Source organism: Camponotus vicinus, unplaced genomic scaffold (assembly GCF_025532165.1).
Source record: "Camponotus vicinus isolate PSW18456_S1 unplaced genomic scaffold, iyCamVici1.0 SCAF_1, whole genome shotgun sequence".
NCBI lineage: Eukaryota > Metazoa > Arthropoda > Insecta > Hymenoptera > Formicidae > Camponotus > Camponotus vicinus.
This window is the reverse complement of record NW_028141945.1, coordinates 38,438,880-38,456,620: the sequence shown is the minus strand read 5'-3', so window position 1 is coordinate 38,456,620 and position 17,741 is coordinate 38,438,880. Positions and strand designations below refer to the sequence as shown.

Genomic DNA, 17,741 nt, shown 5'->3' with positions numbered 1-17,741 from the left:
CACATTACTTACCTTACGATAATTTCAAATGGATGGAACAGAACAAAAAGAAAATGCATAATTACTTTTACATTCGAAATATAATTTTTTCTAATCTTCGCTAAAAAAAACTAGCTATTTACTATTAATAAAGTACATCGAGCGAATGTATAATACATAAATATATATGAACGTGTGTATGATGTGTGGGTATGTGTGTATAAACTTTTCCCCTCAGGGTGAGAGAATTGCAGACAAAACACTAAATTTCTTTACAACTATTATCAGCCAATTTTTAAATACAACTGGAGCATTATCGAAATGATACAGAGATAAAGAAGAAAAACTGAATGCAACATAATACAGCAAAAGACACCTACTTATTTCTAAGTATCACAATTATTCAAATGTACATATAATACAGATATTTTTACAATTTGCATTAATTTCTGCATCTTTCGAAATTTGTTGATCACTCGTGTTCATCACGCGGCTGAAATTCGCATTCTTTAATCTCATGTATAACGCATATAAATATATAATTAAAATCTTGAGATTAAAATAATTAAAATCATACATTTTTATAAAATATGAGCGAAATATTGCTTGACAATGAAAGGATATAGAAGGAAAAGGAATATTTTCCTCTAATATACATATCACAAAATATTAGAGAAAAATTATCTAAGCTAATCATAGTCTTCTCTCCTTTTTGTTGTGGGTGCAAAAAGTCAACACAATGCTCCTAATAATTTTTTTTGAAAATTAATATTTATTACAACGCAAACCTGTGAAAATACTCATGGTGTATTTATATTTTTCTTAATATTTATGACACATGCTTTCAGCAGAAAACGCTTAATCCATTCACTTTCGCATGTTCTCTGCTAATACTGCTCTCATCAGTATCCAGTAACTAAACAAGATTACTCATCAATCCTGTGTATAATTCCAAATCGCGTTTAAATGAAAATAAACCTACCAGAAAAAAAACTCTCAACGATTTTGTCATCACGATTAAAAGAGAATTCAATTCGTCAAGAGTATTTTCTTCGTGATGCGAATTTCGTCGCACGCCTATGCACATTAAAGTGTAGGAACGCTTCCTTTGAGGTAGCGTATCTCTAATACGAGATATATCATTTATTTGTGATTTGATATTCGTTGCACAAACACTGATTGAATACCGTGTCACAAATTACCGCCATACAAGATTTAACAAATTGATCACTCCATAGATATATATCTATATATCTAATTAATATTTGTGTAAAACTTTATTGTATATGAAATTCCTTTTTCTCTCTTTCTCGTTGCAGCTTCCATGCGTAATCGAATAAAAAGGAAAATAGTTTTCGAAGCACCGAATTTTTTTTTAATTTTTCAATTTTGTTGATAAGCAAAAATGATAATTTCTAAACGATCGCTTTTTTTTACACATAAACGGAGTGTAACATAATTTTATCGTAATCATAAATTAACAATTTAAAAAGGCGTATTACATTGCTGCATGACATCACTTCATACAAAAAATTTTTAATGATTTATATATATTACATTATAATAAAATGTTTAAATAACTATAATTCGCAATAATAATTGTTCTTATATAAATTTTTTAGACATTTGTATAACGATTTACAAATACAAACGAATAGATCAAAATTAAATAAAATGATTAACTATAAGGAAACTGCACAATTAGAATATCAAGAGTTCTGATTATAACATTCGAAAAGAAGATGAAATTATTTACATTCAGGACACTTGTGATAAAAAAGAATACATGCTAACGTTCCATAATGTACTCTTCAATTATTTTCATTTTTTTCATTATCATTATTATTTAAACGAAGATTCACTCGAAATATCCCAAATATTATCAAATATGTGTGTATATATACACACTAATAATATATATATTAAAATCTAAATTTTATAGCTGAACATGATTTAAAATATTTTCAGTTGATTAATTATTGCATAACATCGTTCATCTTAAATTTGTATGCTTATCGCATTTCTTGGCAATGTGATCCACATGATATATGTACGGCTACAATAATCTAAAAATAAGCAGATGACAATAAGAGCCAAAGATCACAGCAAGCACGACGCCAAACATTCTATTTTTGATAAAATCGGCGATTCTCTTAAAAAATCGTCGTTTTTATCTAAATTAAATTATTATAAATCGATTGTATCTTCGTTTAATTGTCCATTTTACTTGTTCTAGGCATTCGGTTAAATGCGTCGTGTACGGCAATTTAATTCGAATTTAACAGGCGCTAGTTTTATATAAGTAATACAAGAGTATATACTGGGTGTCCCATTTAAAAAGTTGGAGGTGACCTTCACGTAACCTTCAGGTGACTCTTTAAGGTCAAACTAATGACACCATCTTATGTCCCCCTCGAAGCCATACAACTTTTGTCTGAAACACTTTCTAGTAAAACTCTTCCTTATCGAGATATTCGACCGTGTCCAGACTTTTTTAACACCCAGTATATATATATATATATATATATAGAGACAAATGTATATATTGGCGTTTTGCTTATAAATACAACATAAAATGTAACATTTACGTGCGTGTGTGTATATATAAAATATATAATATATAAGCACATATATAAAAGAAATAGAAGAGAGAAAAATATTTAATATGTTGAATTTTTCTTATATGAGACACTAATCAGATGTTTTTCCACATATTCCTCTTCTCTTTCTATGTATATCATTATATATAAAATTATTTACAATTTAATTTAATCATAATCTGTGAAACATTCGTAATAGAAAAAAAGTTTCCTACAATTCGCGATTTTCTTGGGTCGCAAACACCAGGTACTCTCGTATCATACACACTGGCCGGAAATTTTTGTATATCATCATTCCGTTGATATCTGTCAATGCCATTCTGAAAAACGTCCTATCATAGTGAAAAAATTACGTCGTTTGGAATCGTCGCATGTGCTTAAAATATATAATAACGAGAGAGCAAAATAACAAATCGCAGTTGCAATATACGCTCTAGAAAGTAGCTCTTTCAATTCTAAGATAAATCTACGAAATCTTACTTTTACGCTAAACGAAATATAAGTAGATCATGAAATCATATTTACTCTAGCGAATAAAACTAGTTGAGCGCGTGAAAGCTCTTTCGAAGAAATTGGCAAAGGAACTTTCAACCTTTTATTACAATATCGCATAGTTTAATGCGGAAATGATTAAAAAAAGAAAATGATAATAAATAAACTGTCGTACACAACGCACTAATTTTTAGCGAACAAACGCCCGCGAATCGATCATTAACATAACGCGGGATAAACATGTGCTCGCTCATTTATAAAAATATCAGCAAAAATACAACCCATACAGCACAGACCATTGTTGTTACATTGCAGCAATATTGCAGCAACATTGCAATATTGCCGCAATATTGCTGCAATGTAACAACAATGATCTGTGCTGTATGGGAACGATTTCATCAATAATTTATCTCATCAGTAGTTTATCGTCAATTATTCGCTACTTACGATTTACGTATCTAAATTATGTATATATACACTGTAAATGTATAAATAAATAAGTAAATAACTAAATAATTTATTTATTTATTTATACTTACAATTTCGCGATATCTTGCCTACAGATATATTTCTCTATAAATCACATACGCAATTTGGGCCATTCTCGCATTTTTACATACATACATTTTAATCGTTCGTATTTGTAAATAGCAGAACCTTTGTTATGGCTACTGTTTATTTTTATCAATCTTGATTATAAAATCGTTTCTCGCAAGTCACTATACACTCATAAAAATGCGCGCATTTTTATCTCTGTTAAGCCAGCAGAATCAAATAAGCAAAATCAAATCAAACCTATCAAATTATTTAGTACCTATTTTGTACTAATTTGTACCACTAATAATAATTTTGTACCTTGTACAATTTTGAAAAAAACTGTGACACTGCCATCTTAATATTAAGCCAGCAGGACCACAATAAAAAAAAAGAAAAAAAGAAAATCAAGTACAGAAATATAACGGACTGAATTTGTACTAATTTGTACCATTAATAATAATTTTGTAACCTATGCAATTTCGAAAAAAACCATAACACTGCCACCTTAATATTAAGCCAGCAGGACCACAATAAAAAAAAAAAAGAAAAAAGAAAATCAAGTACAGAAATACACTAGACTGAATTTGTACTAATTTGTACCATCAAAAAAAACTTAATATATTCATCCCTTCTGCTTCAAACAACCCCCAATTGAATTTAGCTACCCTCTCATCAGTCTCAACAATAAATATAAAGTTTTTATTTTTATACCGTATTGTTCTTTTTTAATATTACATTCAGCAATAAAACTTATTCTTTTTTATGATTCTATATATAAAATATCGAATAAGTATATTTATATTTTGATAATACAAATTATGCCACATCGAATGTACAAGTAGCGATTGATTCTGCTAATGGAAACGAGTACTTTATTCTTGAGACTGATGAGGGTCGGGGATAGTTTTTGAATAATCGGCGAGGGTACAAAATCTAAAACTCTATATTTTGATAGTACAAATTATGTCACGTCGAATGTACAAGTAGCGATTGGTTCTGCTAATGGGAACGAGTACTTTATTCTTAAGACTGATAGGACTAAATTCACTTGGGGGTTGTTTGAAGCAGAAGGGATGAATATATTAAGTTTTTTTTTGATGGTACAAATTAGTACAAATTCAGTCTAGTGTATTTCTGTACTTGATTTTCTTTTTTTCTTTTTTTTTTATTGTGGTCCTGCTGGCTTAATATTAAGGTGGCAGTGTTATGGTTTTTTTCGAAATTGCACAGGTTACAAAATTATTATTAGTGGTACAAATTAGTACAAAATAGGTACTAAATAATTTGATAGGTTTGATTTGATTTTGCTAATTTGGTCCTGCTAGCTTAACAGAGGTGCATTTTTTCACATTGCTGGATATATATGTAATGTTGTGCAACATTAATTTTCATATCTACGATATTTGGATGGCACCATAGGATTTTTAGCTCAACGCTTAATGGTCGTTATAGTGTTTTGATTTTGCATTTGTAAAAAGATTATCTTCAAATCCTAAAAATTAGCCCGTAGAAGAGCGTATCAAAGATAACATACAGAAGCAATGACTTATTTATGAGAATTTATACATTCTTTCTTTCTGACGTTTAAATAAATCCTGCTTATAATTAGAAAGACGCTGTAAAAATCCTGCGCAAAATTGTATCGTCTTGTTGAAGAAATTAATAAATAATTTACGAAATTCCATTATTTTTTTCTGTCTAATATTTCGCTAAACTAAAACTAAATCCTGCTATCGCTGGAGTGGAGTCTTATACACACGCACCTGCACACATTTTCCTTTTTTACTTTAATTTTTATATACTACATATACTATACCTGTTTCTTTTTTATTTCGCTCTCTCCTCGAAATTTTCGGCGGATACTACTAAACGGAAGCAGCGATTAGAACCAAACGATTCTCAGACTTTGATTTCAATGCTTCCGGGATCCTGTTGTCGGTCATCAAACTTGTCGTTGTTCGATTTCATAAACTGGAAGACCATCGTCGAAGCGATGATTACTGCCTTCGAACATCTATGTTTTTTTCATCGGTAGAGATAAGTCTTCCACCAGCCAGTCTCGCTCTTCTTCTCAAGATACCTGTGAGTATATCGCTCTGTACTCTAGCGTTTCGGAACATTTGTGTGACTTGATCCTGGCTCCATTTTCGGCGCTTTTTCATTCTACCGGTTGCTCTTCTCCTTCCTTTTTTCACACTTGTGCGTGTACTTTGTTTCACTAGTCATGTAACAAATCGATATTCGGTCTAGATGACGAGCAGTCATCAATCGTTGTTCATGTCCTTCAACTCGGTGTACGCGATCCGCTTCCGGTACAGATTGTTATCGCTCGACAATCCTTGTCTCTTGTTCGGCATCGTCGATGGACCAGGCACGTAATAATGTCGTCTCTTGTACATGACCATCCTGCGAAAAAAAACGGATTAAACAACGTATTAAATTTTTTTCTCTATAAATTATGAATCTCTATAAATCTAAAGAGATTTTAGTTCGCAAATCTTTAAGTTTCCTCACTCATAAGACTCGAATGACTGAGATTTACATTTTGCCAAATAATATCCTTTGTATGATAAAATGCTTAATATGTATTATAATATAACTAAAGTCTTTGATCTTTAAATAACAAATTTAAGACATAATATTGCGACGGATAATCCAACTATTTGCGCTGTTTCGATAATTCTGCGATTATTATAAGATCTATAACTATATCGGAAATATCAAGATTTCTTCATCGAAGCATTAAATTAATTCGCTCTGATAAGGGACACGCTTATCAGAGGACTCCAAAAATTCGGATCCGAAAATTCGGATTATTCAATATATACGGCACCTAAAATACGGTTTAAGTGGCGATGTATCATCAATATCTTGCATTCACGAATAAACTTTATGTCCACTGTTTAAATATCTTAACATACATTTTTCTTTTTCAATAAAAATATATCTGCACACACAAAGAATTTGTTTGAGATACAAAACTTTAAATTTTAAAAGATCAAAATTTTATTTGTATTTCAAATGGCACTGTGTCTTAAAGTTTATCTCATGTTATATCAGTCTTTCACACGTTTCTTGCCTGCAGGAGATATTTTATTTCAACAAATTTATTGCAATCAGAAAAAAATTACAATTTCTTTTCTCTTCTCAATTCTTTTTTCTTTCTTATTTGTTGAATCAAGTGTGTTTCTTCGCCCACTTCTTTTCACCAGTACATTTTTGTAATTCTATTTAACTTATATTTTTATCAATGATATATGAATTTCTTGTACAGAATTACCGCGTTATATCAATACGATTACAGACTGATCCTTGAACGCGATCTAATGTAGGCAGGAATTTGCGCAAAAAGCCTGAATGGCAAATGCAGTCACGCCTACATCACGTGTATATTCATTGGCGGCCATTCGTTTCCTCCTCTTTCTCTTAGCATCACCACGTGTGTTGGTAATTGTACCTTCACACAAGAATACTGATAGATACAAGTAGCTAGTAGCTTCATCACATCTATCGCGATAACGTCGAAATATAGTGCAACAGTGCATCGTAACAGTGATATGCATCAGGGTTGCCTAAAATATGCGTTACTGAAGGCAAGAAAGTGCATTTTGTGAGTTCAAAATTTTATGAAAACAAATTAATCTGAGAAATATATTTAGTTGTATCAAAAATCTGAATACTAGCATTAAATTACTTAAACGTTTCTCTCATCTATAGCTATTTTAAATGAGAGAAGTAATAAAAAAAACCGATAGTGTGTGAAATGATTTATATATTTATATCTCAAATTTCTGAATAAAAATTTCGTCGGATTTTTTTATTAGATACAAACAAATTTTTACATAAACTTTTATATTTTTAAACACTCGAAGTTCTTTTCCTCGGATTAAACTTTTGCTTTTAAAATGAAGGCCTTTAAAGTCCCCTTTCGAACCACTAGTACGCTCTTTTGGGTCACCCTGTACACTCTCATCATAGACTTGACTATTATCTGTGTAATTACTATTAACGGTAGACTAGGTACCCATCGAAGGCGTCTCGCTGCGCGCGAAAAGTTCCACTTGCGTAGCGCAATGGAATGATAATTATCGCAACAACAAAGGCTTTAATGTCATCTATTGAATTCTTGATATCCTTGCAAAATTAACAATACATTCATATGCAAATGTTTCAAAATATATCTGTCTCTTAACAACGAATGTCTTTCTAATTTTTTCATTGTCACGCCTCATCCTTGAGAAGTATTTTAAGGAGTATTATTTACACACGTCATTGGAATTAAATATGTATCGAAATAAACAGAAAAAATCACGAGATTTAAGAATTTACAAATTACATTTAATTTCTTAGCATTTAATATCGCGTACTGAGATGGGAAAAAATATAATCAATATAATATCAATTTAACAATTTAAGAAATTTATTTTGTCAAGTGTATTTAGTAAGTAAATTGTTTTTATTTTTTAATCGATCCTTGACAGATCCAGTTATATTGTGCATAGACACGGACTTACCAAATTCAAGACACAACGAAGAAATGTGTTTTTTATCCAACCTAGTATTTCTGAAGTGCTTTGTTTTAAATAAGTTCAAAAGTATACGCGTAAAAAATAACATGGCTACATGCAATGCTAATATATCACAGGATGGTTTACGTGGAGACACACACATTCGATTTCTTTATTTTATTAAGTTATCATACAAGGAAGTGTGTGGATTTGTGGATGCAAGGAGCATGCGTATAATACACTCGCATTCGTATAAATAGATTACGAAAAGAAAACATGTAACGTATTCGTTAAAAATAATTATTTTTGAGTTGTGTCAAATAATCACGGATTAGAAAAAATCATGCAATATCTTACACGGCAAGAGATAGACGCGATAGTTGTAAACACCTACGCATGCGTTATTACATCTTGATTGACATAATTAAAAAAAGAACGTACGATATACGCGTCTTCTGAGATAGAGATATAAAATAATCGGCGAGTTCATTAATGTTGTGTTTAATAATAAGTGATAAATAAGTTAATTATAAAATTGTACTGATATTTAAACGCATGTAATATTATGTATTGGTATTATGTCTTGTATAGTTTCACTTGAATAAAAACTGTTTTCTCTAAATAAATATATTATACATAATAATAAATCCTTCTTTTTTCAAAAATATATCTCTGATTTTTATACGCTTTATCATTCATTAGAATCTATTCAATAGATTCGATGAGTGTGGACATAGTAATTCGCGAGATCATAATTCTAATATATTTCGCGATAATATTTATTACAAAGGGAATGATTGTTGCGAATGGACACTGAAGAGAGGATTATAAAATATAGAGGCAACAATTCGCGAATTGAAAGTAAACTATCTGTCATCATTACGAACTGTCAACCGTTGCCCATGACGGCTGCGTTTCGTCCATTATCCAGTGCTATCTCGTGTTTTCCTCAATTCAACGCTCCGTCTTATCCGCCCATTCAAGTTATATTTAAGGCACCCTTCGCTAGAGCGACGAAAATTAGAGAAGTAATTTTGGCGACGCTCAACCTTCACATTATCTCGCCATAGCGATTCATAAAAATAAGATAGCTAAGCGCTGTACGCAAACTGACTAGATGAATCCACTCTTCTTCCGAGAAGAGAGAGAGAGAGCGGAATCTTTTTTCATTACATCGTTTATTTGTAACTTCTAGTCCTGCCGAAATTCTTATCTTAAACTTTCTCGTATTGCGCCTTTTTATATCCTTCCTCTTCTCTTTCGAGGAACCTTTCTCCGACTGTCTCCGGAATATTTCGGAGATGTCGATATTTGCTTATTACATATTATATATGTGCGACATAATAATTTATCTAATAATACTAATATAGTAATTACTGGCTAATCTCAGAATAAAATATTCGCTAATAATATATGTTGGGAAAGACTCTTCAAGAAATTGCCTATAGCATTTCCAAAATTTTAAACAGAAAAACAAAGGATAAACTCCTGCAATGGAAGGATACAATAGAACGTAGTTCGACCAGCGAAATAGTTCGTTAAATAATCACAGAATATCCCTCGTAACAGCACATATCTGATGGAACAATTAAGTAATAGACGAATGTCTAGCGATAATGAATCTTGCCTACGTTATCCGTCAGCAAGAGAGAAGGGTCACGATATATATATTCCTATAAATAATATAACGACATAATTTCATAGCTAAGAAGGCACATATTTGCAAGTTTGTATGTTTAGGCATACTGGCGATATAGTCTCAGAGATAATAATCTCAGAAAAAAATCGATATTACGTACTTTGAACATGCATATTTTTTTATAAAGATTATAAATCATGAAAAATATGTCAAATGGAATAGTATAAAGTGTATGTATATCATATAAAATTTAAGCAATTAGTAAGTACGATATATCGACAATATATCGCGAGTAAGCAAATAATAAAAATTCGTGTCCCTTCTGAAGTAATACTTAAATGCGACATTATCGTTAAAATATATATATATATAATATATACTCTGTGATTTATAAAATAATCTTTGGAAGCACGTATGTGTTGTGGCAAGAGAGGAAAAATGACGCGAAATTTCCTCGCGCATACTCGGAATGTCTTACAATAATATTCGTAAGAAGGATAGTGCCTGCACTTGTATCTATTTGGTCCCTTTACCCGTAACGCGATCTTTCTTTATCGATCGATCGGTTATTGAGTCTTATAAATCGAATGAATCGAGTAAAAAGGGCGAAAATATTATTTAGATCAACTTCTTTCGCGTTTTCTTCGCGACTGCAAGTATCTACTACCACCTATATCGATCTCTCTATTTTTTCAAATTTTATCCTAGCCAATTTAGATCACGTGCATATCTGAAACAAAAAGCAAAAGAAGACATTCTTTTAATATATGCTATCATATATACAATACTATTAATTAATTGATTGAAAAAACGAATATTTGACATGATTTTATAATTTTTGTAACGAAAAAGAGCTATCAGTCTTGTTTATTCATTTGAAATATTTTTCTCCTATGACACACTCACCTCACCCTATAAATCCTGCTGCTAACGATATGATGAGAGCTAGAAGCCCGGTCAGCATTTGACCAGCCGTTGAAATGACCTGTGGTGGCGCCGCATTCTCGACCACGACGTCGGGCGAGAAGTAATCCTCCGCGGTCAACCTGTTACCATACTTATCCAGCAAAATCATAATGACCCCGTTTGACCAGCCGAAACCAAGCTGTACTTCGTACTCACCTCCACCACCGTGCCCACCGGAAACGGTCGCGTCGTACTGTAAACAGAATTCGTTTTCCCCATTTTAAAAATTCCCCCCTCTGAAGAAAAATACACAAACTCATACAAAAAAAAATTTTTTTTTCTTCCATATGATTCTTTTCTGATATGACAATGACTTTTTTTAAATGTATTATATAAAGAAAAGAAAAAGAGAGAGAGAGAGAGAGAGAGAGAGAGAGAGAGAGAGAGAGAGAGAGAGAGAGAGAGAGAGAGAGAGAGAGAGAGAGAGAGAGAGAGAGAGAGAGAGGACAAGAAGAAGGAGAATAACGCAAGAAATTTTTTAGTCTTATTTTCTTTTCTGGGAAATTACCTTTTCGTACATGCTGTGCGTTTCATTGAAAGCCTTATAATTACTATGGACCCATCTCTGACTAATCTCGTAGGCCAGTCTCTGTGCCCATGGGTCGCCCGTGTTGTTCAACGACATGATGAATAAATATTGAAGAGGCGGCCAAGCGTTAGGATAGTCCCATTGTTCGCCAGAGTGTTCTAGGGTTGTCGGGATCCCACCCATATTCACCATGATCTGATTCTTTTCAAGGTACTTGAGCACTTTCGATACATATTCCATCCTCTTCGAGGTATCGTAACAATCCGTCCAGAACGGTAGGATGTTGGTAGGATAGAAGTAATCCCGCTTAATGTCGTTGAGGATATCGTAGTCCAACCAGGCACCTACCTCCTCGTGCCACAACACCATCCCAATCGCCTCCTTCCACTTATTCGCTATGTTGTTGTAATACGCGGCCTTTGTCTCGTTACCCATCTGACGATTGTATTGCGCTAGCAGCACGGCATTTCGATATATTATAGCGTTTAAATCGACTGGAATTATCGATCTGGCCTTGAGATTCGTTAGATTGCCTGAAATTCGTGTCTCATCAGCCGAGTTTCTTTTCAAATCGTTCTTTTTTTCCGTAGTTTTTGTTACATACAAGTAAGAAAGGACCCCGCGGAATCCTTATAGAAAATGGCTTTCGGTCAAATGTTTCGAAACTTTGCAAAAAAATAATTCTCAACATGTAGATTAAAAGTGTCCATGGGCATGAAGCTCTAAAAATTCGAGATTTTCAGGTATTTTTGAAGGAGTTTGAACCAATAAGGTTGATTTTTGGGCCAGAGCTTCGCACTTTTTTGATTGTATATTTGTATAGTTGCGGTCGAGAGCTTTCCAAAACACCCTATGAAAAGCTTTTTACGTTGGGGAAAGTGAAAGTTATAAGTCCTCAAAGTTTAAGAAACATAGGCATGTAGGAAGCATGAGAATTATCAAGACTATCTGATTTATGATTTTTTGTGCTAAGTAGACTGCCTTAATTGTGTGTGTGTGTGTGTGACAGATTGAAAATATATACATGTATTTGTTATTTTATCCTCCTCTTTTTAAATACAGGCTTGAAACTGTCAATGGCAGTTACATTTTTGTTTTTTTTTGCTTTTTTTGCTTTTTTTGTTTCTACAAAACTTTTGTATTTACTACTTTTTTGTAAAACCTCACCCAACTAAGATAAGCTACCGTTGCCGAACTTCGGAATATGCTGCAGAAATTCAAAAATCTATCACTTTGGATGGCTGTAGCTGAAAATCTCGAATTTTTAGAGCTTCATGCCCATGGACACTTTTAATCTACATGTTGAGAACTATCTTTTTGCAAAGTTTCGAAACATTTGACCGAAAGCCATTTTCCATAAGAATTCCGCGGAGTCCTTTATAAATGAAAAAGATTAGAATTTTTAATATATCAAGTTACATTTCTGAGATGGAATTGAGCAAGATAGGGCAATCTAAATATTACAAAACGATACGATCTGACAATCCTTGAATTGCAACACTTGATTTTGTAAAAATGGATTTTAGAGTACCGATGCCTCGAGCAAGGCTTTCACTTAGGAAACAAGACAGAGAGCCTTGACGGCGCGCGCAGATCTCATTGAAGATACGCTGTTTAATGTGGAATAATTGTGGAATACATAGCACAATAATGGCTATACTGTACATAGACGTACGTGCATATATCTATGTAATATATCATTATAACTTTGATTTAAGATAAAAAAGATAAAAAAATTATGACAAACAAGACTGCGTTTTAGTTTTTTTTAGCGTGACTTTATATCAAATGATCATTTTTTAAAAAAACTATATGTAAAAAATTCAGTTCAGTTAACGTACACAGTTTCTTATATTTTTTTCTTCTTTTAAATAAAACATGGCTTTTACAATTAACGGGGTACGCCATCTTTTGTCATTATGCTTTATCCAGCTATTAAATATTATTTTAATTGTACAGGTAACTATGTATGTAATATTGTGCCCAACGTCGCTCACCCAGAAAGACTTCCATTTTTATCGCGCGGAAAGCAATTAAGGAATGATAATTACCCTTGTTGGTACCCTCGTGTACGAACCATCGACTGGAAAAATCCCATCCGGACTCGGCCGCCGTTTTCAATTCCGAATAATAATTGTCCTTCTCTTCGGCGGTCCGAAAACTTTCACTCGTCAGATAGTCCTCCCTGACCATCAAGTTGCGAAATTAAAAGACCGAAAAATCAAAACTGAATCGAAGTTGAGAATTATTTAATCATTCTCCTTTACAGAATTTCTCTACAAGTGTCTTGTAATAAAATCGGAAATTGTTCAAGGTGCAATTATTTTACGCAATGTACAAAAATTAATATTTACAAGAATTCGACATGAATAAAGAGAAAAAGAGAAGGACAGTCCGCCCGTTACATCTGAATTTTTCAAAATAATATTCTAAATTTCGCTTCGACTCTAGATGATTAGCTTTTCGCAAATATCGCGATACTTACTTATAAGATTCTGGTCGAGGACCTGACGACTCCTCAAAATATCTAGCGAGTGTGTAATTAATCCCATCTATTTCGACATCAACGGTTCTATTTGTCATCCAGAAATCGAACTCCTTCTCCAACAACCAGAGATTCTCCTTCAACCAAACGTTGTCGTGGGTGACTTTTAGATATTCGTCGACCATAGGAATCAACAACGGCGGATGCGAACGCATCGTATAGTAGATTCTGCCGCCATTCGGTATAAAGCCTATCTTGTCTACTACTGACACGAAATTATTCAACATGCCCTTGACGGTGTTGTTCATTTCAGACAGCAACAGGCCTTTTATAATCCAGTACGAGTCCCAGTAGTAGAACTCGCGGAATCGGCCGCCGGGCACGATCACGGGATTCGGCACGTAAATGATCGAATAGAGGTCCTCATTTTCCTTTACATCCTTCCGCATCTTTCTGCCCAGCTGTTTCCAGATCTGATTGAGAGCGGATCCGAACTTTCGTAGCTCGTCATCCTCGATATTTTGAAGAAACTTGGGGTTCTCCTTCCAATCGAGCGGATCCCAGTCCTCAAATTCGAAACCAGGCGGTTCGAACGTATCATTAATGAATTTTTCTAGCTGATCTTTGGTCGGCGCGTTGTTTACGTTCTTCATAAAGGATCGGAATAACGCCAGTGTCTCGTTCGCCGACCGTTTCATTTTCATGTCGACGAAATGCTTGGAGTCCTTGTACACGGCAGCCATCTGTATCGTGTGCAGCAACTCGCCGTGGCAGTATATCTCACTGGAAAGGCATGGTATATGGCTATTTTTGACGAGATCCTTGTGACCGTACGAGACCGTTCGCGCAACGATGGCCTCTCTCGTTGATCGAATCGGTCGCGGTATTAATGTGAATCGATCCAATAGAATGAACTTTGCATCAAGGTAAAAAGAATATCTTACGTGAAAAGGGAAGAAACTTAATAAAGTGATTACAAACACGTTAATTTATGCAAATCTATGATAATTTATAACAATTTATGATAACGAGTGACGATAAAAATAATTAATGATCCAGCCCACTCTCACCAAAAAATGTATACTTTCTTAAATTTCATAAATTTTAAATCTCATTATTAACTAGATAGTCTTTTTATTATTGTGGTGCAAAGTCAATCCTTTTAAGGAAGTCTAATTTAATGCCACGAAATTGCGACATAAGTGAAGAAACAATGTTTTTCAACTATGCGCAATTTTCGCGATTGATAGACAATGTCTTGACTTGCAATTAAGTCAGAGATATTTTAGATTTTTAATTATGCGCCATCTTCATGGAAGCATAATTTTTTGTAAGAATAAAACAGCTACAATCTCTAATTGCAGTTACAAAAGAAGCTATAGCCCCTGTGTGTGTGATTGTGAGATAAAATTATTTATTCTCACAGGCAACTCGATGATACTTTGATAAAAAAAAAGAACCGGGAAACACATGAAAAGAATTACACGTGCTTGTGCTTAATAGTAGCAAAATTCCGATCTTGTAATTACATCGTTTTATTTTTTTTCCTACACATTAGGTGCCTGCAAAAGTATTCTGATTCCGGATGCATCTTGTATCAAGCCGAAGAAGCATTAGATCAGAGTTCATAAAAAGAACGGTATTCAAGCGTTCGTTTGAACGGATCATTCAACGGACAAGCGCGTAATCATGTAACTCAACAACAAGTATAATTAGGTCTTGCAAAAATAAATATTCATCCTCTATCGCAATAATTGAAATCATAAAAGCGTGTAGAGTTAGGAATTTCACGAATTTCAAGCATTTCGACGTACAAATTTCTTTCTGTTCCGGTTTCGTGAGGATTATATCCCTCGGCAATCTCGCACGCGAGATCGTCAAACGTGACATCGCGAGTTCGCGACGTAAATCGGTCACACACGACTGGCCTCCGTACGTGAGAAATCGTGCGACTTCTGATTCCCTCTGGCCGACCTTGATACAAAAATTCTGCGTATCTCGATGCATCATTTCGACGCATGCGCGCGCGCGCGATCGACCGTATCTCGAGCGATCGTCTCTCTCGGAAGAATGGAATATTCGCATTGTTCCGCCGATACAAAATTCCGCGTTCGCGTGATGGAATGCGCGGGACGGCCGCGATTAGCCTCGCGAAATGTGCCGCGCCTCATTATCATCGCTAATACGCGCGCTCCCGCCGTCTTCTCATTCGCGTCGCGAACGGAGCGATAATGATTTTCCCGCTCGCAAAAGCCGATCTCTTCTCGCGTCTCCTTGTAAAGGAGATTACGCGAGTCCCTTGGGCAAAAATGTGTAAATCAAATTTCTGCAAAAACCTCTTTCAAATTTCTCATTACATTAGCCCGCAATTACGTGCTGATACGATCCTTTGGCGTAAATTTAATTATCCGTGTGAAATAACTGCACGCTCGGAATTTTTCTCTAATTAAAATCGTATATTCATAATCAAACGCGTATTTAAACAAAAGAGAGATCTGTATAATATTATTAAAAAGCTATATACATGTGATTATCACAATTATGTTTAAATGAGGCATCTTTGAAAATTGATAATTATGTTTCTTCTTTCTGTGCCGAATCTATTTTGTTTTATTGCAGATTATTTGATGTCTGATAATTCATACATTTCGAACATGTAAAGATGATAACGCGATTTTGTCATTTACATCTGAGAATATATATACATATTTGATGGCCATTTATAATTTTTAACATTTTTATCATTTATTTGCTATTCACATCTATTTCTATTTCATCGAGCTTATTGTAAGCAATTTTTGTATTAAAAAGTGCGATATACGAGCATGTATAACATATATATTTATATGTTATGTAACAATATATCTTTAATTATATTTATTATACTAATAATTTTCAATGATTGAAATACTTCTCATATATATCCATGATAATCTAGTTTAAAGTTTAAATATATAAATATATAAATGTTTATATCAATTATTTTCGGAAAATATATTTCAAAAAATATATTGATATGTATCGGTATTTGTTTTTAGTCAAATATGCGTACACACAGAGCGCATTATCGTGGCAAATAATCATACCTTTGGTAAAAAATAAAATTTTTCACAAACTTCAGAAAGCTGTGTCAGCAAATTTCGCGGTACAAGCGAGATAGGGCGTTTTAATTAATTATTGACTCACTTAATCGCGATCTCAGTTAAACGCGATTCCAAATATTATATAATGTGCAGAATAGCACTTCCATTTATTCAAAATTATATATTTTAGATTCACATACTGTATACGATATCGCATATATGCATTATTAAATATATAAATATTTATTGACATGTATATATAAGTAAATATAATTGATCAAAGATTAAGCTTAGCGTGCATTTTAGAATTAAATTGTGATCTTTTATCCGAAGAATCTGAACACGCTACTTTAGTAAGACGTCATTCGGAAGATGTCCGGAAGACTCAATTTACTCTACTCGTGTGCTGCGCTTTAACACTTATATATATATATTCTCCTCTTTTCATTCTAAATATATCAATTGTCAGGAAGTTTGACATGATTGAAAGAATTTGAGCAGAACATGTCATTTTGAAAAACAAAAGATTTCAGCTGTTAATCATATGTCGCGCTCATCAAATATATATACACATTACCGGATATACCCGGTATACTTGTTATCTTGCAGACACGATTCGGATCTCGCAGATTTGCCTATGTCGCGACACATGTATACTCGACAAACATGTTTGCATCATGAGATGTAAGATGAGAGAGATGTTGTGTTTCTAGAAGGCATTACCGAATATTTTATGTCCGCAATTTTGCAGATAAATCTTCACGGAGCCTATCATTATCCATAAATATTGCATTTCAGGAAGAGAGTCATTACGTTATCTTTTTAGCTATTTTTTAGCAATATGTATTATATGATTCAATCTCAAAACAAATACTGTATTTCTCCGTTAAATTCCTTGCATCGTGTTGCATCGATTTTATCAG

At 33.4% G+C, this 17,741-nt stretch overlaps 1 protein-coding gene across 5 annotated transcripts in view; it reads right to left on the bottom strand.

Annotated features, from left to right (window-relative positions):
* Positions 1-61: 61 nt before the first annotated feature.
* Positions 62-17,741, bottom strand: part of LOC145966165 (trehalase) — a 48,387-nt gene continuing 30,707 nt past the window's right edge. For 4 of the 5 annotated variants that reach the window (XM_083090043.1, XM_083090060.1, XM_083090070.1 and 1 more), the window contains 5 exons: positions 13,736-14,518; positions 13,302-13,435; positions 11,230-11,783; positions 10,667-10,914; positions 62-6,014 (listed from right to left, as the gene is read on the bottom strand). In XM_083090043.1, the coding sequence (XP_082946169.1) occupies positions 5,873-6,014; positions 10,667-10,914; positions 11,230-11,783; positions 13,302-13,435; positions 13,736-14,518 (1,861 nt within the window). In that variant the 3' untranslated portion in view covers positions 62-5,872. Of the gene's footprint in view, positions 6,015-8,006; positions 10,486-10,661; positions 10,915-11,229; positions 11,784-13,301; positions 13,436-13,735; positions 14,519-17,741 lie in introns of those variants that run through there. The other variant, XM_083090080.1, reaches the window with a different exon arrangement.